The sequence below is a fragment of the Sphaerodactylus townsendi genome, linkage group LG10 (genome assembly GCF_021028975.2).
Source record: "Sphaerodactylus townsendi isolate TG3544 linkage group LG10, MPM_Stown_v2.3, whole genome shotgun sequence".
NCBI lineage: Eukaryota > Metazoa > Chordata > Lepidosauria > Squamata > Sphaerodactylidae > Sphaerodactylus > Sphaerodactylus townsendi.
In genome coordinates this window covers 1,473,947-1,498,560 of record NC_059434.1, presented here as the reverse complement: position 1 = coordinate 1,498,560, position 24,614 = coordinate 1,473,947, and the positions used below count along the sequence as shown (strand labels likewise).

General features: G+C 51.7%; 1 protein-coding gene across 3 annotated transcripts in view; it reads right to left on the bottom strand.

Moving 5' to 3' along the window:
- Positions 1 to 10,377: 10,377 nt before the first annotated feature.
- The window catches only part of SH3TC1 (SH3 domain and tetratricopeptide repeats 1), a 94,988-nt gene continuing 80,751 nt past the window's right edge, over positions 10,378 to 24,614 (bottom strand). For 2 of the 3 annotated variants that reach the window (XM_048509715.1, XM_048509718.1), the window contains one exon: positions 10,378 to 11,225. In XM_048509715.1, the coding sequence (XP_048365672.1) occupies positions 10,968 to 11,225 (258 nt within the window). In that variant the 3' untranslated portion in view covers positions 10,378 to 10,967. The remainder of the gene's footprint in view (positions 11,226 to 24,614) is intronic. The other variant, XM_048509717.1, reaches the window with a different exon arrangement.

The window sequence follows — 24,614 nt, the reverse complement described above, 5'->3', positions numbered from 1 at the left end:
AAGCCCAAATTCTTCAGGGTGGTGAATCCCCGAGCAGTTTGTCCTGAAGTCCCAAAGGATGAACGAGCTGCAAAACACCCTCCGAGGTGCAAAGGCATCAGAGACTATTATTGCCCCGGTGCTGCTGTCCGCCAAGGGGACCCTGAGCCTCTCTACGGAGGTGGGCTGTGAGAGCCCAGCTGGGGCCCCCTTCCCTCTCTGCCCCTACTGGGCCTAGTTACTGAGCGGCAACCGGGTCAGCACCAGCCTGCCTCTTCTGCCTTCCACGTTGGGCCAAATGAAAGCCCAGCTGCAGTCGAAGGCCGACCCTGCCTGGTGGTGCCGCTGGACTTCTGCCACAGCCACACCCAGGGGACCAGGCCTCCCTCCCTCTCTCTCTCTCTCCCTCTCTCTCTCTCTGTCTGTCTGCTTTCCCTGCCCATCCTGGCCTGTAGCTTTCTGGGCCCTTCAGTCTGAGGTTTTGGGGGGATTTCTGAAGCGGCTCCTGCCCCGCCTCCTGGCTGCCTGCCTACTCCTATCCTCGCTGCCGCAGCAGCAGCTCACATGAGGACTGCGATCGCACCTGAGTCCCGTGTGGCAAGACGGCGTTCCTGCGTCCCGTGTGGCAAGACAGCGTCACTGTGGGGGCAGCCGGACTATTAATTGTAAGGGATTGTCACATGAGGCGTGGGGGCCACAAAATCTGGCCTCGGTGACTGGGCAGGAACTGGCCCTGGCTGACCAGGAAAGAGAACCAGGGGCCCCAGCCAGGGTGGGTGACGCACTGAAAATGTCCTCTTCTCTTAGGGAAAGAAAAAGCGAACTCTACGTGAGGGCCTCTTAGGGAAAAAAAGAACGGGTATTTTATATACATTTGGAATTTATTCATCTAATTGTTATCTCCCATTTTCCTCCCCAGCAGAAACAGGCAGGAGAATGGGAGCTGCATGCCTTTCCCTCTCACTCTACTAAGCCACCACCACCATCATCATCCTCTCAGCAATGACCCCTTGGCAGCTCACCCTTCAGGGTTTAAGTACACGTGAAAACAAATGCCGCCTGCTGCTGCTGCTGCTGCTGCTGGCCAGCTTAGGAGGGTCTTCCCACTTCCTCCCCGCCTGAAACGCTTCTGGGTTCCCAGTTCGGGGCTGGCCAATGTGGGTAGCTGTGCCAGCTCGGCCCTTTGGAAGGAGGAGGAGCCGCCGGTGTCTTCCTGCAGCGGTCAGTCAAGTTCAGTCGTGTTTATTGTGCAGCAGATGCCGCCATGGATAACTCCGACACAAGCAGTGTTGGTGGGGTGTATCTATTTGCTGTTCATCACGTTTCTGTTTTGAGCCAGATCCACAGGGAGGGGGGGTGGCCGGCCCACAAGCGTCTTCCACATTTGCTTGCTGTGGTCATGCCTGGGCCAGAAGGGTTCATGCAAGAGTCACTGGCCTCCTCCTGGGGAGCCTGCTCAGCCACAGCTGGAGATTCCTGGGCCTGGAGGCGGTGATAGACTGGCTGGCTGAGGGTGAATCGCTCTGTCCTGGAGAGGACTGGACTGTCCCTGAAGGGCCAGCTGGCAGCTCAGAAGCTCCATCTGGGAGAACCTGCTGATGGATTCCAGTTTCACAAGGACGGTTGAGTTTGCCTATATACCTTTTGCCTCTGGGCATAACGCAGCATGCTGCCCTGGCCTTTAAACCCCACATTGGTGTGGAACTCAGGTGCTCAAGGACATTTCCTATCATAGGAGCCTCTTTGATGCTCAAAGTCTTTCACCGAGGCCTTCTGCCACGTAACTGAATTTTCAGGGGCACATTGGGTAGTGGCAGAGGCATATTGGGGGGGAATGGCGCCCAGAGACAACTCCTTTTTCCAGGCACCCCCCCTGCACCCGGGGCCGTGGCTTGGGGCCTTGCCCTCCCACAAGTCCCCCCCCCCGCAGGCCAGCTTTCAAAAGGCCGGGGGGGGGGGCACACCCCTGAGCCCCCAGCCTCCGTGGAGGCCTCAAAAGCTGACTTTTGAAAGCTTTTGAAAGCCAGACTGCATGGAGGGTGGGCAGCGGGTGGCCCAGGCGGGCACCATGACTGCCCGCCACTGAGCCCCGCCCCTGCCTACTCGCAGGCTGGCTCCCGGGGACGAGCTTGGGGGCGTGCGGCTGTGGCACACGCTGTTTGGTCACAGGAGGGCGTCCTGCGCCCCCCACATGACTTAAAGGCATGCGCCCGGGGAGGGTGGTACGCCCCTGGGTAGTGGTGAGAGGCAGGGCCTTCTCAGGACTCCTCAGTGGCAGAAAAATTGCCCCCCCCCCCCCAGATCCTCCATTTGTAGGAAGATTTATTCTGAATTACTTATTTAAAAGTCACTGGTATTTAAACATCAGGCTCAAGGTTTTGTGATGATCTGCTTATTGGCTGGACATGGTTTTTTCCCCTCCCACCTCCTTTTTTCACTCTTCTCTTAAATTCATTTTGGGTTCTTACTGAGCTGGATAATCCCTACTTCTGACTAAACTGGGCTTCACGTATGCCAGGTTGGTTTTATGTTTTTGTGACATTCTGCAGGTACCACCTTGGTGGCACTCAGAGCTCTAGGCTGGCCTGGGTGACTGGGCTCGATTATTAGCATTAAACCTAAGACTTAGTTTTGGGGAAGCAGTGTGGGTAACCCTGTTAAGTGCTGTTAAACCCCACGGATTTTCATGTGAAGAACTAAAGTGTGATCCTTTACCTGGTAGTAAGCTCGGTTACTCAGCTTGCTTCTGAGTAAACCCTCCTAGGGTCATGATTCACCTGTTGGAAGAGTTGCACGGTTGCTTCAAAGCAAAGCTACCGACTACCACCAAGCTTACTCCTGACTAACGCACGCCTCGGAGCCAACCACTTTTTCTAAACTAAAACCTCAATATTCAGGTTAAATTGCCGTGTTGGCACTTTGCGATAAATAAGTGGGTTTTGGGTTGCAATTTGGGCATTCGGTCTCAAAAAGGTTCGCCATCACTGATTTATTGAATACGCATATTTATTTCAGTATTTGCACCTTGTTTTCTCCAGGGCTCGAGGATGCTCACAATTTGAAAACAAAGAACAACCCACTGCTAAGTAGCCCCCACCCCCCGACTTTGGTGAGCGGAGGAGGTGGCCGGCCCACGGCCTGCTGGAGGTCTCTCTGTCCCTGCTGCGCTTGCTGCAATCTGGCTCATCTCGGCTTCCCTCCTCTTGGCTCAGAACTGCAGCACGCTTGAAGCAGTTGCGCATTCAGCCGCTGACTTCATTGCGATACCATTTCCTGTAGTATGTTTGCACTCTGGCTTTTCTGCAGTGCCTGAGGGTGGGTTTGTTCTGGGAGGCCCCTCTAATGGAATCTGTCCTCATCCACAGGCTCTCAGAACTTGTACAGTTGATATCACTGGGGGAAAATGTTCTATTGTTGCATGAACACACTTGGAAGAATTTCATATTTACCAGGATCCATTTTGATGAACATCAACAACCCTCTGCAGATAGCCCATTCTATTCATTTAATGTTGCTCTGAAATGCCTTGTAAATTGGGAGACGACTTGCCTAGATTTCTGACAAAGGGAGTTCTAATTTAACTGGGTTGAGATTTGCTTGACTGACGTTTTCCTTTTCTCTCCTTTGTCAAACCCAGGCAGGACTCGGGAGGGGGTGGACTGACTGACAGCCTGTCACAAATGGGCATCAGCAAGCCTCCCCCTCCCCACTCTCTGCCTCTCAGAGCATCAGGCCTGATGGCTGCTATTCGCAGCTTCAGCTGTACCTCATTTCCCCTTTGCCTCTACAGAAGATGCACGTGCTGCACCCAGACCCTGCTGCTCTCCTGGCACTGGCATGCTCAGAGGCAGTGGGTTCAAATAATTTAACAACTGGTTGTTTACAAGCACCATTTTTACAGCTGGTTCTGCCAAAGTGGTGCAAACTGGCTGAATCCCACCACTGCTCAGAGACCCTGTTTATCTCAGACACGGAGTACCTGCGGTTGTGCAGGCAGGGATATCTACAGAAAAATGCACAGGCACAGCCCCAGGTATGCCATGACTCTGTGCCCCCCCCTCCCACGTTTTGAACAGGGGATGCTGCCAAGTCATGTCTAGCCCCACAACAGTTCAAACCCGACTCTCGTAAGGGGTTCAATGCTGGGGGAGGGCACAGTTTCAGTGCATGCCCTGGGAGCCCCACAACAAGCGGAAGCTTCCCTTTTTATCCAGGCCGCCTTCGTTTGTCCAGGGTGCCAAAGAGAACTGAAGCAGCAGCAGTGCTCTCCGGCCTCCTTTCACAGGACCTCTCTTGGCTCCAGGGCAGGCGGGCGGGGTGGGGGTGGGGTGCTCCCAAGCTTTAGAAGCCTTCTGGTTGCATCTCCACAGCTGGCCTGTGCAGCCCACGTGCCGGATGGCCCTGAAGACACAAGATGAGCCCCCTTCTCCTCCCCCCATGGGTGTGCCCATGACCAGATGATGGGCCCCTTCCCCTCCCCTCCAGGGTGGGTGGGCCTTGACCAGATGAGGGGGCTTCTTCCTCCCTCCCCCCAAGGTGGGTCGCAATCAGATGACAGGCCTCCTCCTCCTCCTCCCTAACCTCTTCCCCCAGGGTGGGTGGGCCTTGACCAGAATTTTTTAAAAAGTAAAGAGTTACCTGGTAGGAGTTTTCATAAGAAATTGGTAATGCCACGACCAAGGAGGAACCTGCAAGGACTTCTTGGACTGGGGGCAGCTCATTTCCCCTCCCCCACTCTGTCCCTTCCATAGCTTTTCCCCTTTTGCTGCTGCTGCTGCTTTGCCTGTTCCCAACCCATCAACCTACCTCCCCCAGTAGCCTCTGTCCAGAAAAACTGTTGTCCAGTTGCAGGTGCTACACTGGCGTACCTAGGGGACCACCAGGGGGCTTGAGCACCAGATGCCACTTTCTGGGGTGCATTTTAGATTGCCCCCCAACTCGCCACTCCTCCCCTGGCCCACCGCTTGCTTGCTCAGCCTGTTGTTTGCAATCCTGCCTGCCCCACCCACTGCAGTGCCTTCACCCCTCCCCCAACAACTTGCCCTTCACGTGCCCTGGCCTGCCCCCCCCTCCACTTGTTTACCGCCGCTTTTCCAGCCATGACCTCTTCGCTCCCCAGCCCAACAACTCACTACTCACCAGGCCCGACCCGCCACTTGGTCTGCCCTCCTTCCTCCCTGCCGTGCATTGTACCATGGCCACTAGGGCGATGGCTCAGCTCTGGACTTGAGTGAGTTGGGGCCAAGGTGGGCCAGGCACATGGTGTTACCACTGTTTGCCAGGTAACAATAAGTGATTTCAGCTCAGCAACTTAATGAGGGCACAGGAAGCCGATGTTCTTCAAGCAAAAGGATTTTATTGCAGATGGTGGTCACAGCTCGGCCAGGAGGGAATCGCCTCTTGCAACGCAGTGCAAGAACTTTTATTTCCAAACTTCAAAGCGGGCAAAGGGGCAGGAAAGGGGAGGTGAGGGGGCAAGTCCCTCACCCAAAACACCAATCGCAATACAAAACAGTTCAAAAGCAAGATACAGTTACACTTTTCTGAATGGGATCACCAAATCTCACAATGGTGCTGAAGGAGAGCAGATAACAGTCCATTCACAAAATCCAGGTGGGCTTGCTACCACACCTCGCTAATCCTCTCTATCAGATGGCTGTTATCCCCCCCGCCCCCCCCCGAGGCTTCCACCTCGCGTTGCTGCAACAAAGGAAAGTTCAAACTGTCCAATGGTGGTCCCTGCATGTCTTCCAACGGCTGGGGGACCTTTGGGTGCTGGCAACAGATTTGATTTGTAAATCCAAAGAGGGTTTTTGTCCTTATCAAAGAGTCGGCAGGGCATTGGTCTAAGCTGCATTCCAGAGCCAACATCCTTGTCCCTTAATATCAAATCTTTCTGGCCACTGCTTTGGCCATCAGGCACAAATTTCAAAAATAACATTTCTAAACATTTCTAAACTTAAATGTTAGGGAAACCTAAAGGGATAAACACATACACTTATAGGCAAGACTTTCCTAAGTTAACAATATCAAAACCTTAAACTAACTGAAGAACCTTATAAAACTAAAATCCTAAACAGTAAGAAAATCCTAAGTTCAACTCTAAAGGGGTTCTTATTACATCCTAGAAAGGCATAAACAAAAAGGGAAACCACATAGCATTGGAACATATGCGTTCTCTGTGAACCTTATGGAGGTTTCTGAACCACACAAGTCTCCGCATCTGGGCATGGAGTCAGTGTAGCCAGGCAACCTAACTTCAGGAAAATATTTGTTTATTTTCCTGTGGCGGTAACAATGGCATGCAAGAGACAGCTGTGGGCAGACAGGGCAGGAAGAGGGAGGGAGAGAGGCAAGCAGCTCCAGCGCACCCCATGCCCTCCAGGGGCCTATGGTCACCCCAGGGCCACCTCCCCCGCACTGCCTCTGCAGCCCAGCAGGGGGAAGTGGCACACCTGCCCAGGTGGGTGCTCAGCAGGGCGGCTTGGCTCAGCGGGGCTTCAGCCCAGCAGGAGAATAAACTGGCTCCTGAGAAGTAAGAGGGCACCCTTTCCCTCCTGCACTCCTCCCTGGGAGTGTAATTTTTTTGGGGGGCACCATTTTAATACTTGCCCCAGGTGTTCTTTTTTGCTGGTACGTTACTGGGATGCTAGGCCTAGTTACACAACAGAGAACCTGCAAGGAGTTGTGAGGGGCACCTCATTTCCCCTGGTATCACATCCCCCCCATTGTCTTCTCTTTCCCTCCTCCCAATAATCCCCGTGTTCTTATCCTCTTGTTCCAACGCAGACTCCTACTATTCACCATCTCCAGCAATGCTGTTTACTTCATTTATACCCCACATTTCTCCACAATAGAGGACCTGAAGCCCCTCCCCTCGCATCCCCAGAGGAAGGCACAGTCTGAACCTCCCTCCCTCCCTCCCTCCCCTTTTTAAAAACTCCATTTTTGTTTCCAGATTGCAGATTTTTCTAGGGTTATTCATAGGAAGTTCTGTCTTGTCCATTTATAACTCCAGTCTCTGGATTTAAGTATCTTCAGATTTGGTGCGTGAGAATTAGATACATTGACAAGTGGGAACTCGCCAGGACTTGCGGGGGCTTCTCACTTCCCTGCTCCCCCACCGCTTCTTTTCCTTTCCCCGTGGCCTTGCCCCCTTCTGCGTTCCCACCCATCAGCTTACTCACATTTATTTGCCCTCAGTCTTTATTTACCCCCTCCTTCCCTACCCTTTGCAGCTTCTACTCAGGAAAACTTTGGCCCAGTGGGCAACCTTCAGGGACTTGCAAGAAGAGAGTTCATTTTTCTCTCCATTGCCTTCCCCACGTGACATCCGCTCCCTTCTCCTGGTAACCCCCATGTCCTCCTCTACTCGGCTTCCTCCTTCCCCCCCTGCTCACATGCCAAACGCTCCGTATTTACTTCATTTCTACACCATGGGCGCCCAAAGCACCTCACATAATTCTTCTCTCCTCCATTTTATCTCCGGGGGGGGGGGGGGCAGAGCTGGGGAGGACCGAAAATGAAAAATGCTGGAAAAGACCCCCCCCCAACTCCATTCGGTCAAAGGAAGGGAAAAAGAGGAAGAGGGGCAGTCGGCCTGAGCTGGGGGGGGGGGGCGGAGACAGCCTGCCTACCCAATGGGTCCCACTGCTATTACCTGGGTGTCCCTTCCCTGCTTTCACAAGCGTCAGGAAGGCTGAGCTGGGGGCCACCTGCTCCTTGCCTTAAATAGGGCACGGCAGGCTAGGCGCTGCCACCTCCCTCCCCTCCCCATTGGGCAGGGCTGGGTGCCCCCTCCCCTCTCTCTACTCAGAGGGACTCAGCACCACCAGGCATGGGGCTTGGGCAGGCTGGGCTCTGCCTTTCTGTCACAGGGCTGGCCCACCCCAGGTGTGGGCAAATGCCATCAGACCACTGGGAGGTGACCTAATGGCCAATCAGGTAAAGTAGCGGAGAATGTGGCCCAAGGACACCCAGTGAATTTCCAGGGCAGCCCTACCTGAGTCGTGAAAGTCAGGTGGTATCACCTAACGGTTCTGCACTTGGCCCAGGAAGTCATTCTTCAAATGCCAAAACAGTTCTGAAAAGGGCCTTGTCCCCTGCTCTTTAGTGACAGAAACTGAGCCTATTGTGGTTGCCAAGCAACTGAGGGCATCCATTTCTTCAAGCTACAGGTGCTCCTTTTAACATTTTGGGGTTTTTAAAACCTCCCAATGTACTTTTAAAAATCGTATTTCTTTGGAAACCTGGAGCATTTTTCAGGTTTGTAGAAAGATAAGTCTCATCCATTCAAGATTTAGATTTCCTCAGATCTGGCTGAGCTGACTATTAGTATATAGAAGGGGAGACCAATCACAGGGCGGGTGGGATCCTCCCCCAACTGGTCCCACCCCAGTTTTGCCATACCATATTCACTGAAATAGCTGGGCAGAGATCTGTAGGGAAGGGGGGTGGGGAAACTGGGGCTGGAGATAGCCTTTAAGAGAGCTGAAAGTGGCTTCGGAGGGGCTGTGTTCCCTCCGCCCCAGCCTCACTCCCTCAGCGGGTTTGCCATATTCTAGAAGGAGTTTCCTCCCACCCCATCTCTCCCTCACTGTTCTGCCAGTAGCTCCAGCATACAAGCATTGTCTGCACATGTGCAGACAGCATCCCTCTGGTGGGGGGATTTATGTCCCCCTCCACAATCACCCCCAGCATTCAGATTTTGCTGCAAAACTAGACTACCCCCCAACTTCAGCAGAAGTTGTTCTGTGTAAATGGGCATGATCCACACATTGACCTTTTCTTGGGCCTGTTCTTCACTATTAGACATATGATGATGAAGACAGAGGAAGATACTTGGAGAATCAAACTGGGGCTTTCGTCTCAATGCCTTATTCACTGATGGTCCTGGAATGGGATTCAAAGGTAGAGTACTCAGGTATCCAGGTCAGCGTCAAGAATCCAGCCATTGCTAAGAAAGTGGAGGAGAGCTCGGAATGGGGCAACAGGCTGCATCTGTCTGGAGGGAAGAGTACAGCTGGACTGCTGACTGTTGGGGACAGTCATCGAATCATAGAGCTGGAAGAGACCACAAGGGCCATCCAGTCCAACTTCCTGCCATCCGGGAAGACTCCATCAAAGTGCTCCAGACAGACTCTCTTTAAAAACCTCGGAAGAAGGAGACTCCATCATCCTCCAAGCCAGCATATTCCACTGTCAAAGAGCCCTTACTGTCAGGAAGTTGTTCCTAATATTTAGATGGAATCTATTTTCAAGTACTTTGAATCCACTACTCCTTGCCTAGTCTCTGGAGCAACAGAAAACAAGCTTGCTCCCTCTTAAACATGACACCCTTCAAACATTTAAACATGGCTATCATGTCACCCTTTAACCTTCTCTTCTCCATACCCAGCTCTCTAAGTCTCTCCTCATAGGGCATGGATTCCAGACCATTTTTGATAACCCTCCTCTGGACCCAGCTTGTCAATATCCTTCTTGAATTGTGGTGCCCAGAACTGAACACAGAATTCCAGGTTGAGGTCTATTATTTCCCTTGATCTAGACACGATAGTCCTATTGATGCGGCCCAGAATTGCATTGGCTTCCTTAGCTTCCACATCACACTGATGACTCCAGTTCAGCAGAGACTCCCAGATCCCTTTCATGTGTAGTGTTGTCAAGCCAGGTGTCATCCACCCTATATCTGTGCATTTCAATTTTTCTGCCTAAGTGTCGTATCTTACGTTTATCTCTGTTGAGAATCATTCTGTTAGTTTTGGCCCAGCTCTCTAATCTGTCCAGGTCACTCTGAATCCTGCCCCTGGGGTTCTCTGGAATATTAGCTACGCCTCCTAACTTGGTCACCCCCACCAACATTTCTGAGGAAACTGGGAACTGGTCAAGCCAAGTCGACTGACCGAAAGCTGAAGTCAGCTAGAAAGCACAGCTTCCCTCGCGTGGGCAGTCTCCGAGCTACTCGCCTCCCTGGCCCCTCCCCATTGGCCCACAACTCTCGGTGGGCAGGTGAGAGAGGAAGAGTGGCTCTGACTGTTGCCTCAGACAGCAGCTCTTCTCCCTTCTTCCTGCCGGCTGTTTGATTCAGAACGATGGGTTGGGAGGGAGGTCAGACAGAGGAGTTCTTTCATGGCATTTCTCTCACATCCTACTCATGGAACGGGGCCTAAAAGCACCAGAGCTCTGCCAGCAGCATTTCACACTATCTGCCACTCCCAAGCAGCGTTCAAAGGCAGTCCTCCAAGGCAGGGCAGGGGTGGCGTTTCAGCTAGAACTGAAACAGCCCTGCTGGGCCTCAGCCAGAGGGAAGACCCAAGACTGCCCCCTCCCCCCTCCGACTTGTGAGAGATGTTCCAAAAAAGATATCAGGCTCAACAGATAACTCAACTAGGTTCAAAGTCAATGGGATTTTGACACTTTATTGGCAGTCGCTGGCTTTAGGATACATATTAAAAATTTTAACCTTTGGAGCTAGCCCCTGCCTAGGCCCATTTCTCATTGTGGAAGGCAATCCAGCAACTAAATCAATAAAAGTGAATTTAAAGAAAGAGTGCTGAAGACCGTGATACCTAAATGTGCTATACAGAGACTGTTAACCTACATGCTCTTACCTGTGAGGAAGTCCTATTAAGTTCAACAGAACCTCCAAGAAAACATGTAAAGGATTATAGTCAAAGTTCCTTTGCAAAGATGTAATACAGCTGGCAACATAGTTTGTTCATTGCTTGTTAAATCCTGCAAGTAATTACATTTCAAGAATCTTCTTGTATAAATGCTTAATTCATTTTGAATTCTGCTTGGAAGGTGCAGATTGATTCTAACCATATCTCTCTTTGCACTCATTTTATTAAAGTGCACATGGAAAACCTCTAGGGGCTTCTCAGTTTGAAATGGAATGATGTTTGTAGAACCCTAGCAGCACATACACCATACGACATACAACCAGATTTCTTGCACTTTATCTGGGCACTGGGTGTCCTGCAGGAATCTCACTTGACATTCTTCACTAGGGCCCATGATGCTCTCGTATGATACTGATTCGGAGCTAGATTAATTCTGTGAATGTTAAGCTCTGTTGCAAAGGCTCTGGCCTTCTGATAGTAAGAAAGAGAGACCTCTCGGTCCACCAGGAAGTTGTGGTAGATTATTGCTAGCCTTGTGTAAATCTTCAGTTGAGCTTTCTTGTTGCCCAGTTCCATGGCTGCCGCAAGAGCCAAGTTGTAGTACCCAGCAGCATCAAAAGGATCCTGAAAGAAGAAAAGAAGACATTAACTGCCAGGAAGAGACCCTGGTAGACCAATATGGAATTCTATAGGTAATTACCACATGGATGAAAAGGGACCTCAAAAAGCTCTTACTTGCTGATCCTTCTACTTCCGTAAGAACATGCATGACAGATCAAGCCAAAGGCCCATCAAGTCCAGCATCCTGTTCACACAGAGGCCCTGTAAGGAATTCCATAGACGCAGAAATAAAAGGCTTTGGGAGTGAAAGTCCATTTATTAAGACATCTTAGAAAGCTCAAGTACACGCAGTGGCAGGAATGACACTTCCCGCCAGAAGCACAGGTTATAATACCAGTCACCCCATCCCCCCTTCCTGCTTCCCATGGGAACAGAGGCTTCATCTCCCACTTGCCAGAGATAAAGCCTCCTTGAAGCTATCTGGCCCATCGCCCGGGCTGTGGAATGCACTCAAGGTTACTTCCCCATCAACACTATTGAATCCTTTACACTCTCCCCTAAAGAAGACCCCTTCCCCCCAGGTTTGTGCGGAAAGGTGCGGTGGAAAGCAGCAATAAGGGTGGGGGCTTCAATGTTTTCGGAATAGACCCATTGATTATACCCAGAGGAATATCCCACCCAAGAAACTAAATATTGCAAGCGTTTGCGATTAAAGCGAGAGTCCAGGATAGCGTCAATTTCGTAGTGCTTGTGGCCATCAATAATAGTCGGTGGGGGCCTCTCCGGCGAATTAGGTGCCGAACATCCCGGAGGCGGGGAGCCTCTTTGAGCAAGCTGGAATGGAAGACAGGATGGATGTTACTTACTAAGAGTTAGGCAAATCTAAGCGGGCAGTGACATCATTAATCACTTTAGTAATTTGAAAGGGTCCCACAAATCTCTTGCCAAGTTTAAGAAAATTTATGCCTGCGTCTCTGAGATTTTTTGTAGATAAATACACCCGAGGAGCCCTGCGCAGAGGGAAATCCGAGCGGTGTTTATCAGCTTACCACGGTTTTTCCAGAGTCCTTTGCTTGTTGTAAGGCGGTCTGGACCGACTTCCATCGATAGGGATGAAATCCATTATTGAAATTCTGGGGGGTCCAAGGCCGCTGCTTGGTAGTTGTAGCGGCCGGGGAAAGGGCTGACCAGACACAATGAACAAAGGGGGTTTTCTTTGTACTACTATGAACATTGTTGTAGGCGTACTCATAAGCGGAATAAGCTCGCACCAATTGTCTTGGTGGTAGTTGGTGTAACAACGTAAATACTGCTCTAAGGTTCTGTTAGTTCTCTCCGATCGCCGTCACTTTGGAAGGCGTGGTAGAGGCGGCGGCGGCGGCCCCCAACAACCCCAAAAACGCTTTCCAGAACTTGGGAATGAATTGGGAACATGGTCTGAGACCACCTTATACTTGATGGAATGGAGGCGGTAAACATGTTGAATAAACAGCCGTGCCAGCTTAGGAGGCCCGGAGGGGATGGAAGCACATGGAATAAAATGGGCTTGCCCAGAGAATAAGTCTACCACCACCCATAAAACCGTGTTGCCATGACTTTCGAGATGAAATCTGCGTGAAATCCATGGAGATGACTTCCCAAGGCGAGGAAGCTACCGGGAGAAGGTTACCTGCAATAGTCAGGCTTTCAGGATAGTTTTGGCTTCTGCACAAACCGAGCAGCCTTTTAATGTATGCCTCAATGTCTTCGCGCATTGCGCGCCACCAGAAGAACTACCCGGCGGGCCAAGTGTAGGATTTTCAAAAAGCCAAAATGCCCAGCCCGAGCGAGCATGCGTGGCAAGCTTCAAGAACCTGCTGGGAGGGAGGCCGCGTACCAACATTCCCCCCTCCGCTAAACTCCATTCTCCAAAAGCGCCAGTGGGAGTCCCCGCCGGCTGGAGGCTCGTGCAGCCCCGCCTCCTCTCAATTCCACGCCAGGAAAGGAGAGACGAGACACAGGAATGAGGGGCGGAGGAGAAGTGGGTGTTTGAGATCGAGTGACCTTCCAGCCCCAACTGGGAGGAAAGGGTGGTCGTGGAATGTCACCGTAAGGCAGCTCCACCTCCCGGAGTAGGCGCCGAGAAGCGCGTCAGCCAGTTTGTTGGTTTTCCCAGGGAAAAAATGGACTGTAAAAGAGAAACGCGAAAAGTAGGCCCAACGAAAGTTGTTTTGCGGACATCTTGAGGGGGGGGTGGAAAGAGCTGCCAGGTTTTTATGATCCGACCAAACTTGAAAGGGATGTTTAGCCCCCTCCAGCCGAATGGCATAGGTGGAGAGTGCTGGCACATTGGCTGCGGTCTCTTTATTACCCTGGTCCAGTTGAGCTCGGCACCAGAGGAATTTTTTTTGACAAAATAAGCACCGCGGGAACCAGTCTACCATCTTTATTTTTTTTCTGCAACAGGGCTGCCCCAAAGTGCTTTGTCCGAGGCGTCCACGTGAACCACAAGCGGGAGATCCGGGGTCAAGGGTGCTTTAGGATAGGTTGATTGGTAGCAGATTTTAGTAGTTCAAAGGCTGTTTGACATTTTCCAGACCAGAAAAGGGGCGGGTTTGGCGGACGATGGATCCTTACCCTTAGTCGCGTAAGAGGTCTGTGAGAGGGAGAAGTCAGTTTAGCAAATTGGGGTATAAAATCCAGATAGAAATTAGCAAAACCAAGAAACGACTGGAGTTCTTTGCGGTTGGTGGGGAGCCAGGCCATTGGAGGGACTGCGTCGAATTTTAGCAGGATCCATTTTTTTAAGCCCACCGAGATCCGGTAACCCAAATAGTCAATGGAGGTCTGATGAAAACAGCATTTAAGAGTTTGGCAAAGAGAGAGTTGTCAAGCAAAGCGTTTCAGCACCTCTCGAACCAATATTTCATGCTCTTCTATTGTTTGGCGAGTAAATTAAAAACGTCATCTAAGTATACACAACAACTCCCTTTGTACAGTAAATCGTAGGAGAACTTCATTAATAAGAGCCATGAAAGCCCCGGGGGCCCCACTTAACCCGAATGGCATTATTAAGTATTTCAAACTGTCCAAACTTTGTGTTAAACAGCAGTCAGGTGTTCATATCCTTCAGCTAATTCTGACTTCTGTAGTAAGCTTCTCTCAAAGTCCAATTTAGTAAAAATGCGTCCTTTGCCGAGTGCATCTAAAAGGTCCTTGATCAAAGGCAAAGGATATTTATTGGACAGGGAAACCGCATTGAGACCTCGATAATCTGTGCAAAGCCTGTAAAGACCCATCTTTCTTTTGACAAACAAAACAGGAGCAAGCGTGTGTGTGTTTGGTAGCCCGCCGTATGAAACCGCGAAGGCAAAAGGTTCTTGTCTAAGTTGAAGGGCACGAAGTTCCTTCTCCTCATTGGGACTCATCGCGGTAGATTCTACCCTTGCAGTGGATTCGCCCCCTGGTTGTATGACAATTTTACAGTCAGTGTCTCTGTGGTGTGGCAACTGATCTACATTCCTGCTCCTGAAAAAACTCTGGCTAGATCTTGATATGCAGGTGGGATGCCAATAGAATGCGGGAGAGCAATCACTGAGGAAGCTACAGAGAGGGGTGTGTGTCAGGAGACGTTGGGTTTTCTTCCCAATTCATGTGTTCAACACGCTAAGAGGGAGGGGTCCCAGTGAATTCTAGGATCCTGTCTTTCCAAAACAGAATTTTGGTTCATGTAACAACCGCAAAGGCATGCCCAAAACTATGAGTGTTTGGCCACTGGCGCCAAAATGAGGAAACTAATTTTCTCCCAATGGTCGGCGCAACGGAGGAGAACCGGCTGTGTTTTTGAACTGGGCCCGGTCCTTCGTTTCGAGACTGCGATCCATTTGGGTGAATGGTATGGGCTTAACCAGTGGAATTCGGTCCAGACCCAGCTCCTCTGCCGACCTCGGGGCCGCATTAAGCAGTGGGAGCAGCCGGAATCAATACAGCGGGTCGAAGGCTATAATACGCTTAGTGTGTTTAGCGGGGTTGGCCATAGAAATGCTTGAACAGTAATGGGAGCGCTGCCTTCACCTTCACCGCGTCAGGAGTCGAGCCCATGTCCATGGGGAGCTGAAGAAAGGCAAACAGCTGCTTCCCTTCTCAAATTCCACCGGCCCGACCTGCGTGGTGGTTTGGCAGACCTGGAGTGCGCTTGTGAGCTGGGGTCGTTTGGTTTTGCTTCTTGGGACAGTTGGCTGGCTAGGATGACCTGGCCCTCCGCAGTAAAGACATCAACCCAAAAGTCGGCATGTTAGCGGCTGGGTCGGAGAATTGGGTTTCAGTAGGGAGTCTGACTGGAAGCTTGACTTGAGTGGACACAGTAGATGGTTTTAGAGGCCTGGGCGGCCTCCTTGCGCCAGCGTATTCCAAACGAGACGCCACTTGAGACCCCGCTAAACTGGATCCAATCCGCAATGGTACTTGCGGAACTCGAATTAGAAACACCGCTTTCATCGTAGGTCTGTCTACAGCATCTGAGAAGTATTCGCATTTCATGCGTTTCCAGGCCACTCAGGAGGTAAAGTCGAGCAGCCGCCCGCCGCATCGAAATTCACGGACAAATTCTGCAAACGCATGGCGGTTGCCTTGCTGGATGGTTTTGATGGTGCGGATGGCTTCATTCTACCGGCGCCTGGATCTCGAGTGCTGCCGCTTTAAAGCTCGTTGGAGGAATGCGGGCACTGTCGCGAGGAGTCCTCATCCTGTAAATCCAAGACAGTCATGAACCAGTCGGCTAAGCTGCCCCATCCAAGGACTGAGTCGATGTCCCGTATTTTTTCTGCCAGTTCAGACCGGTACAGATCATCATAGTCTTCCAAGCGGGCATTGAGTTTATGGTAAGATGAAGTAGGGAAGTTTGGAAGCGGTCCCATCAAAAGCGGGCTGAGTATCGGGGAGCTGACCATAGTAGCGCCCGTTTCGGCGGCTCTTGAGTGCCTGCTGAGGAGGGAGTTCTGCTGGTGAGTTGAGCGGGTTGGGCAGGCAGCGGTTGTGCGGGGAGCCGGAACGAGCTGGCGGTGCCGCTGGCGTTACGCTGGGTGGCAGGACCAGGTGCGCGGCCCCCCCGGCGCCCGGCATGATCAGTAACAGCATAGACTCCAACTTGGGGCTTCCCGGTCTGCTGCCTCCTTAGCTCCCTTTCCAACGCAGCCAGATCCCTCTCCTTGCGAGCCAATGCCATCCCTGGTGCGCATGCAAAGCAAAGCCTTTCGTTCCAATTTAGCCAGTTCGGTCCCGTTTACAGGGGCTTCAGTGAGTCTACACTTTGCGCGGCGCAGAGCCTGAACGCTTCCAGCGTTGCCGTTGGTAAATCCAGTCTGGACTGTTCCAGGACTTTATCATGGACTGATCGATTCTGGGCATATTGTCGCGTTGGAGCTGGCGTCTTTAACGCGGTCCAACTTCGAGCTGGACTTCTTTGCGTTGCTACGTATCCCGGTCCCTCTGCAGGTTTTGCTGCAATCTTTACTGCAACTGTGCCGGCTCCTCCTCCCATAACTGATGCTCACGGTTCCATGCCGCTTGGGCTTCTACTTGGTCGTCTCACTTCCTCATCCCAGTCCTCCTCGATGGGAGAGGAAACCGGTCTGGCTGGGAGCGCAGGCTTTCTTCGGACTCCTCGTCGTCTGGAAGCTGAGGCATCGGAGACACCGTAGCCGCCCGCAGCCACCGGTGGCTCCCCGAGGCACCTCAGGTGCGATCGCTGGCCCAGGATCAGGGGTCCGATTGGGAAGCCCGGTGCGGATACCCTCCCAATTCCAGGTTTAGTAGGTGTCTTTTGGACGGGCCCCAGTGCTGTGCCACGGTGGTTCTTTGGGAGCATCACCAAAATACGAGTCCAGGAATCGTTCAATGGACTCCTGGGTTGCCGCATGAAAGGTGGTCAAGCCCGTCTCCTCCATGACAGGTTGCATCTGAGGTTTGTAATCCACATGAAAACGGGTAGAGATCCGATCCACAGGCGCTCGATCCATAGACAGCGCCCCAAACGACTCAAGGTGCGATCGTCACGTCCCTCGTTCCAACGGAGTAAAGGAAGACTCGTGCTGATACGAGGACGGGAAAGAGCCACCAGCGAGGCCCGTTCTCCTGCCGGTTCCTCCAAATCAAGAAGGGAAAGGTCGGAGCCCTCTTTGGGGGCTACCGCACCTTCCGCAGTAACATTCAACCTCTCCATCGCAAGACAAGAGGTCCACTACACAGGAATATAGATGATTTAAGATTCCTGCCACAATGTAAGGAATTCCATAGACGCAGAAATAAAAGGCTTTGGGAGTGAAAGTCCATTTATTAAGACATCTTAGAAAGCTCAAGTACACGCAGTGGCAGGAATGACACTTCCCGCCAGAAGCACAGGTTATAATACCAGTCACCCCATCCCCCCTTCCTGCTTCCCATGGGAACAGAGGCTTCATCTCCCGCGCAGAGATAAAGCCTCCGCCGAAGCATCTGGCCCATCGCCCGGGCTGTGGAATGCACTCAAGGTTACTTCACCATCAACACTATTGAATCCTTTACAGGCCCACCAGCTGCCTTTCAGAACCCACAAGTAGGATGACTCCAACAGCATCTTCCTAGCAACTGATGCTAAGAGGCATGCTCCCTCTGGAACCGGAGGGAACAGATACACGTCATGAGTAGTAGTCGTGCCGTCGTGACTAGTAGTCCCATCCTCCATGAATTTGTCTGCTCCCCTTTGAAAGTTGGTGGCCATCCTGTGGCACCTAGTTACACTTTTAAAGTATGCACAATGTGAAGAAGTACTTCCTTTGTCAGTTCCAAATTTCCCACCCTTCAGCTTCCGTGGATAACCCCAGGTTCTAGTGTTATGGGAATGGAAGAAATACTTCTCTCTATTTGCTCTCTTCGCACCATGCATCATCTTACAGGCCTCTATCATGTCTCCCTTACTTGTCTTTTTTCTAAGCTTAGTTTTTTTAACCAATCCTCACACCGTAGTCACTCTAGCCCCTTAGTGATTTTGGTTGCTCTTTTATGCACTTTTTCAAGCTGTACAATATCCTTGTTCAGGTGTAGAGACCAGAACTGCAGACAGTTTTCCAGGTGTAGTTGTACCAAAGGTGCAAGGGCAGTATGATGGTGGCAGTTTTATCTTCCATTCCTATTGTAATGATGGCCAGCCTGGAATTTGCCTTTTTCACAGCTGCTGTCATTAAGTTGATATTTTCACTGAGCTATCTACTACTACCTCAAGATCCCTTTCTTGGTCCATCACTTCCAGCTTAAATCTTATCACTACATATAGGAAGTTGTGATTTATTTGTGGTTTCTTGGCATAACTTTACACTGCCATTTTAATGCCCATCCCCTCACAATGAAGAGATCCTTTTGGCACTCTTCCCACCCTAAATAATTTGGAGTCATCTGCAAATTTGGCCACCTCACTACCACCCCTAACTCTAAGTCACTCACCAACAAATTGAAAAGCACCAGTCACAACAGAGATCCCTGAGGAACTTAGCTGCTCATATCCCTCCATAGCATGAACTGACCGTTTATATCTACTCTCTGCTTCCTGGTTTTCAGACAATTTTGGGTCTATAAGAAGACTTGTTCTCTTATCCCGTGACTCTGAAGCTTGCTCAGGAGTCTGGTGAGGCCTTGTGAAAAGCCTTCTGGAAATCCAAATAACCAGTGTGAAGTGACAGACAGTGTGAAGTGACAGTTCAGGGACCTAATGTAAAGGATTCAATGGTGTTGATGAGAGGGGCAGCCGCCTGGCCTTGACTACATTCCACAGCCCGGGCGATGGGCCAGCTTCTCTGGCGGAGACCTTATCTCTGCGAGGGAGATGAGACCTCCGTTCCCATGGGAATCCGGGAGGGGGGATGGGATGGACAGAGTTATAACCTGTGTTTCTGGCGGGAGATCTTATTCCTGCCACTGCGTGTACTTGAGCTTTCTAAGATGTCTGAATAAACGGTCTTTTACACCAAAGAGCCTTTTATTTCTGCTTCTATGGAATTCCTTACATTGTGGCAGGAATCCTAATTCATCTATATTCCTAGTGCAGTGGACCTCTGGTGCCTCGGCATGGAGAGGTTGGATGTTTCTGGGGAAGGTGCGGTAGCCCCCAAAGAGGGCTCCGTCCTTTCCCTTCTGGATCTGGAGGAACCGGCGGGAGAACGGGTCGCTGGTGACTCTTTGCCGTCCTCGTATCAGCACGAGTCTTCGCTTTACTCCGTTGGAACGATCGACGTGAAGACGACCATGGGGACTTACATGAGTCGTTTGGGGCCCCGTCTATGGATCGAGCGCCTGTGGATCGGATATCTACCCGTTTCCGTATGGATTACAAACCTCAGATGCAACCTGTCACGGAAGAGACGGGCCTGACCCCCTTTCATGCGGCAACCCAGGAGTTCATTGAACGATTCCTGGACTCGTTTTTTGTTGATGCTCTCAAAGTAACACCGTGGCACAGCACTGGGGCCCGTCCGAAGACCACCGGTGATACTGGGACTATACCAGGGATTGGGAGGGTATCCGTATCGTCTTCCGATCGGACCCCTGATCCCGGAGCAGCGGCTGCACCTGAGATGCCCCGTGGAGCCACCGGTGGGCACGATGCCTGCAGCGTCCAGACAACGAGGAGTCCGGAGAAAGCCTGCCCTCCCAGCCGGATCTGTTCCCTCTCCCATCGAAAGAGAGCTGGGATGAGGAAGTGGGCCGACTGCGAGATGCCCAAGAAGCATGGGCCCGTGGAACGCCAGCTATGGGAAGAAGGAACGGGAACAGCTGCAGCAGAGGAAGCGTGATGAAAACCTGCAGAGAGACCGGGAGCAGCAGAAAGCGAAAGAAGTCCAACTTCCGGGTGGACCGGTGCCAAAGAGGCGCTCCAGCGGCAATTATCGCGCAGAATCCTATCAGTCATGATAAAGTCCTGGAACACTCCCAAAACTGGAACTTACAGCGTCAACACTTTAAAGTGTTCGGGCGCTTTAAGGCGTGCACAAAGTGAACTCACTGCAGCTGTTCAACCCGGGACGAACTGGCCTAGAATTGGAACGGAGAAAGCAGCTTTGCATGCGCACCAGGATGCATTGACTGCGCTAAGGAGTAGAGAGCTGGCTGCCTTGGAGAGGGAACTCGAAGAAGCAACAGACCAGGACAGCCCAAGTTGGGAGTCTCACGCTTCGTCACAGGTACAGCCGGCGCCAGAGGCGGCGACGCTGCTGAGTCCAGCCACCTTTCCAAGGACGGCTCCCCACAGCGGAACACCAGCGGCACCGGGCGTTGATACCTCCACCGATTCCAGCCCCGGCGCCCAGCTGCTGCCTCAACCCGCTCAACCCCTGCGCGAACCGCCGCCCCTGCCCGGGCGCCAAGGGCCGTGGAGAGAGGGTTACTACAGGCCTCCAATACCTGCCCGTTTCGGGATGGGACCGCTTCCAAACTTCTACTTCCATCTTGCAACTTCGATGCCCACATGGAGGACTATGATGATTTATACCGGTCTGAGCGCGAAAAAATACGTGGACATCGGCTTCAGTCCTGGATGGGGCAGCAGCCGTTTTAACTGGTTTGTGACTCTTTGAACCTGCAAGATGAAGATTCATCGCACGGTACCCGCGCGATGTTCCCTCCAAGCCTTGAGGGCTCGCTTCCAAGATCCAGGTCTCGCGGAAAATGAAGCTATCCGCGACCATCAAAACCTTGATTCAGCAAGCGCAACCGCTCGTTTGCAGAATTTGCCCGTGGAATTTTCGTGGCGCGCATGGCTGCTGGAGCTCCCTCCTAGTAGTGGGCCCTGAGCGCATGAAATGCGAATACTTCTCGGATGCTGTCGCATCGGCAAGCTGCGATGCGGAAACGGTGTTTCTTTTAATTCGGGTCCCCCGCGACTATTGCTGATTGGATTGCATTGGGATCCCAGAGTGCGGGTCTCCAAGCTGGAGTATGCGCTCGTGTCGGGAGGCCGCCTACATGCCGACCACTGCGTCCCACCAAGCCAAGCCCAGCCTTCCCTACCGAGACCGCCTCCGAGCGCCGTCGCCGGCTGGGATTGTGTCTTTACTGCGGAGGTCCCGGTCATCTAGCCGCCAACTGCCCGAAAAAACAGAAGCCAACCACTCCGGCACTCCATCTGCCAAGCCACCACGCCAAATCAGGGCCGCCTAACGGGCTCGTCCTGAAAGCAGTCATCGAAGGCGACCGGAGGAGGGGAAGCAGCTGTTTGCCTTTCTTCAGCCCCACTGGACATGGGTTGCGACTCCAGGTACGCGGTGAAAGTGAAGCGCAGCGCGTCCCATTACCAATCCAAGCGTTTCTGGGCAACCCCGCTAAGCATTACTTTCGTATTATAGCCTCAGCCCTTGTGGATTCTGGCTGCTCCCATTGTTTAATCGCGGCCCCAGGTGGCGGAGGAGCTTAGGCTCCAGACCAAAGTCCCCTTGGCTAAGCTTCCATACCTTTCACCCAAATGAATGACGGCAGTCCTCTCCGGGGAAGCTAAGGGCCGGCCCAGTTCAAAACGCAACCCGGTTCTCCTCGCTCTGCGCCGACCATTGGGAGAAAAATTAGTTTTATTCTTGAAGCCAGTGGCCAAACACTCCATAGTTCTGGGCATGCCATGGTTGTTGTTACATGAACCAAAATTCCTTTTGGAAAAGAAAGGATCTTGGAATTCACTGACCCTCCTGCGGGGAAGGAACACATGAATTGGGAGGAAAACTCGACTTCTCCTGACACACTCTCCCTTAGCTTCATCAGCTTATTGCTCCCTGCATTCTACCGGCATCCCAATCATGCGTACCAAAGATCTAGCCAGAGTATTTCAGGAGCAAGAATCGCGATCAGCGTTGCCACCCCATAGAGACACTTGACTGCAAATATCGTAATACAGCCAGGGGCTTATGGCTGCCCCAAAGGTAGAATCTACGTCGTGATGAGTCCTGAAGAGTGAGAGAAGGAACTTAGTGCCTTTTTAGAACCAAGAACCCTCAGCTCAAGAGGTTCATATCGGGCGGGCTACCAAACACACACATGCTGCTCCTGTATTGTTTGTAAAAAAGAAAGATGGGTCTTTACGGCGTCTGCACAGATTACCCGAGGTCTCCGAAATGCAGTCTCCCTGTCCAATAAATACCGCTTTGCCTTTAATCAAGGACCTTTTAGCACCAAAATAGCATTGGGCAAAGGACCAGAATCTTTTACTAAAGTTGGACTTGAGAGAAGCTTACTACAGGGTCAGAATTGCTGAAGGCTATGAACACTTGACTGCATTTAACACAAAGTTTGGACCAGTTTGAATACTCTACTGTAATGCCATTCGAGTTAAGTGGGGCGCCCGGAGCTTTATGGCCTCTTGTATCAAACAGAAGTTCTCCATGATTTACGCTGTACAAGGGAGTAATTGGTGTACTTAGATGACGCTTTAATTTATTCACAAAAAACGCCTATGGAGGAGCATGAAGCATTGGTTCGGGAAGTATTGAAACGCTTTTGCTCAACAACTCCCTCTTTGCCAAACTTTCAAAGTGCTGTTTCCAATTCCAAACCTCTATTGACCTATTTTGGGTTACCGGAATCTCGCCGAAAGGGCCTACAAATGGATCCTGCTAAGCAGATTGATGGCGGTCCCTCCAATGGCCAGCTCCCCACCAACCGTAAAAGAACCTTTCCAATCTTTTCTAGGTTTTGCTTGAAAATTTCTATCGTGGATTCTTTATACCCCTAATTCGCTGGAACTGACTCTCCCTCTCTACAGACCTCTCTTACGCATCATAAGGGTAAAGATCCACCGTCCGCCAAGCTCTTCGGGGCCCCCCTTTCCTGGTCTGAAGAATGTCAGACAGCTTTTTCAGCTTTTAAAGTCTGCGTTTTTACCACCGAACCTATCCTAAAGCACCCTGACCCAGATCTCCCGCTTTGTGGTTCACGTGGATGCTCCTCCCGGACAAAGCTTTGGGGAGCAGCCCTGTTGCCCAAGGTAGAGAAATAAAGATGATAGGCTGGTCCTGCGTGTGCTTTAATTTATATCAAAGAAATTCTCCGGGTGCTGGAACTCATAACTGGACTACTGTAGGGGATAAAGTAGACTCTGCGGCCATTGTAAAAGTAGCAGTGACTCTCCACTTGGCGCCACTGGCTTTACCGGCAGAGGGCTAAACACCCCTTTCTAAGTTTGGTCGAGGATCACAAGCAACAGCGCCCTCTCCACCCCCCTCAAGATGTCCGCGAAGCAACTTCATTGGGCCGATTTACTTTTCTCGTTTCTCTTTCACGGTCCATTTTTTCCCCGGAAAAACCAATAAACTGGCTGATGCGCTCTCGCGCCTACCCGAGGAGGGGGGTGGAGCTCAGCTTACGGGACATTCCGCCGCGACTGTTCTCTCCCTCCCAATTAGGGCTGGCTGTCACCCGATCTCAGACATCCACTCCTCCTTCTCCGCCCATTCCCAGCCTGGTCTCTCCTTTCCTCACGGAACGAGGAGGCGGGGCGACGCGAGGAACTCCGGCGGAGGAAGGCGACTCCCAATTGCGTTTGGAGAATGGCGTTTGGCGCATGGGGATTGTTGGTGCGTGCCTCCCTCCCTCCGCAAGCAGGTTCACCGAGAGTCCTGCCATGATGCCCGCTCGGCTGGACATTTTGGCTTTCTAAAGCTCTGCATTTGGCCCGCCGTCAATTCTGGTGGCGCCAGCGATGCGCAAGGACATTGAGGCGTATATTAAAGGTTGCTCTGTTTGTGCAGAAGCCAAGACCGTCCCGGGAAAGCCCATGGGCTGTTGAAACCTCTCCCGGTGGCCTCCGGCCCTGGGAAGTCATCTCCATGGATTTTATTACAGATTTGCCAGAAAGTCGCTTGGCAACACGGTCTTGTGGGTGGTGGTGGACTTATTTTCTAAACAAGCCCATTTTATTCCATGTGCTTCCATCCCTCCGCTCCTAAGTTAGCTTTCGTCTGTTCATTCAGCATATTTACCGTCTACACTCCGCCCCGTTAAGATGGTCTCCGACCGCTGCCCCCAATTCATTTCAAAGTTCTGGAAAGCTTTTCTAGGGTTGTTAGGGGCAGCCCGGCGGTCGCCCTACCACGTTCAAAGTGACGGTGAGTCGGAGAGAACGAACAGAACCCTGGAGCAGTATTTACGTTGTTACACCAACTACCACCAAGACAATTAGTGCGAGCTCATTCCGTTTTATGAGTACGCCTATAACAATGCGGTTCATAGCAGTACAAAAAAAACCCCCTTCGAAATTGTGTCTGGTCGCTCCTTCCACCCGTTGCGCGCAACTCCACTGCGGAAGCATTGGATCCTCCAGAGTTTCAACAATGGATTTCATCTCTGGCCGAGGGGTGGAAATCGGTCCAGACTGCCTTACAACAGGCTAAAGACTCCCAAAAGCTGCAAGCGGATAAGCACCGCTTCGATTTCCCTCTGCGTGTGACGCCTGGGTGTATTTGT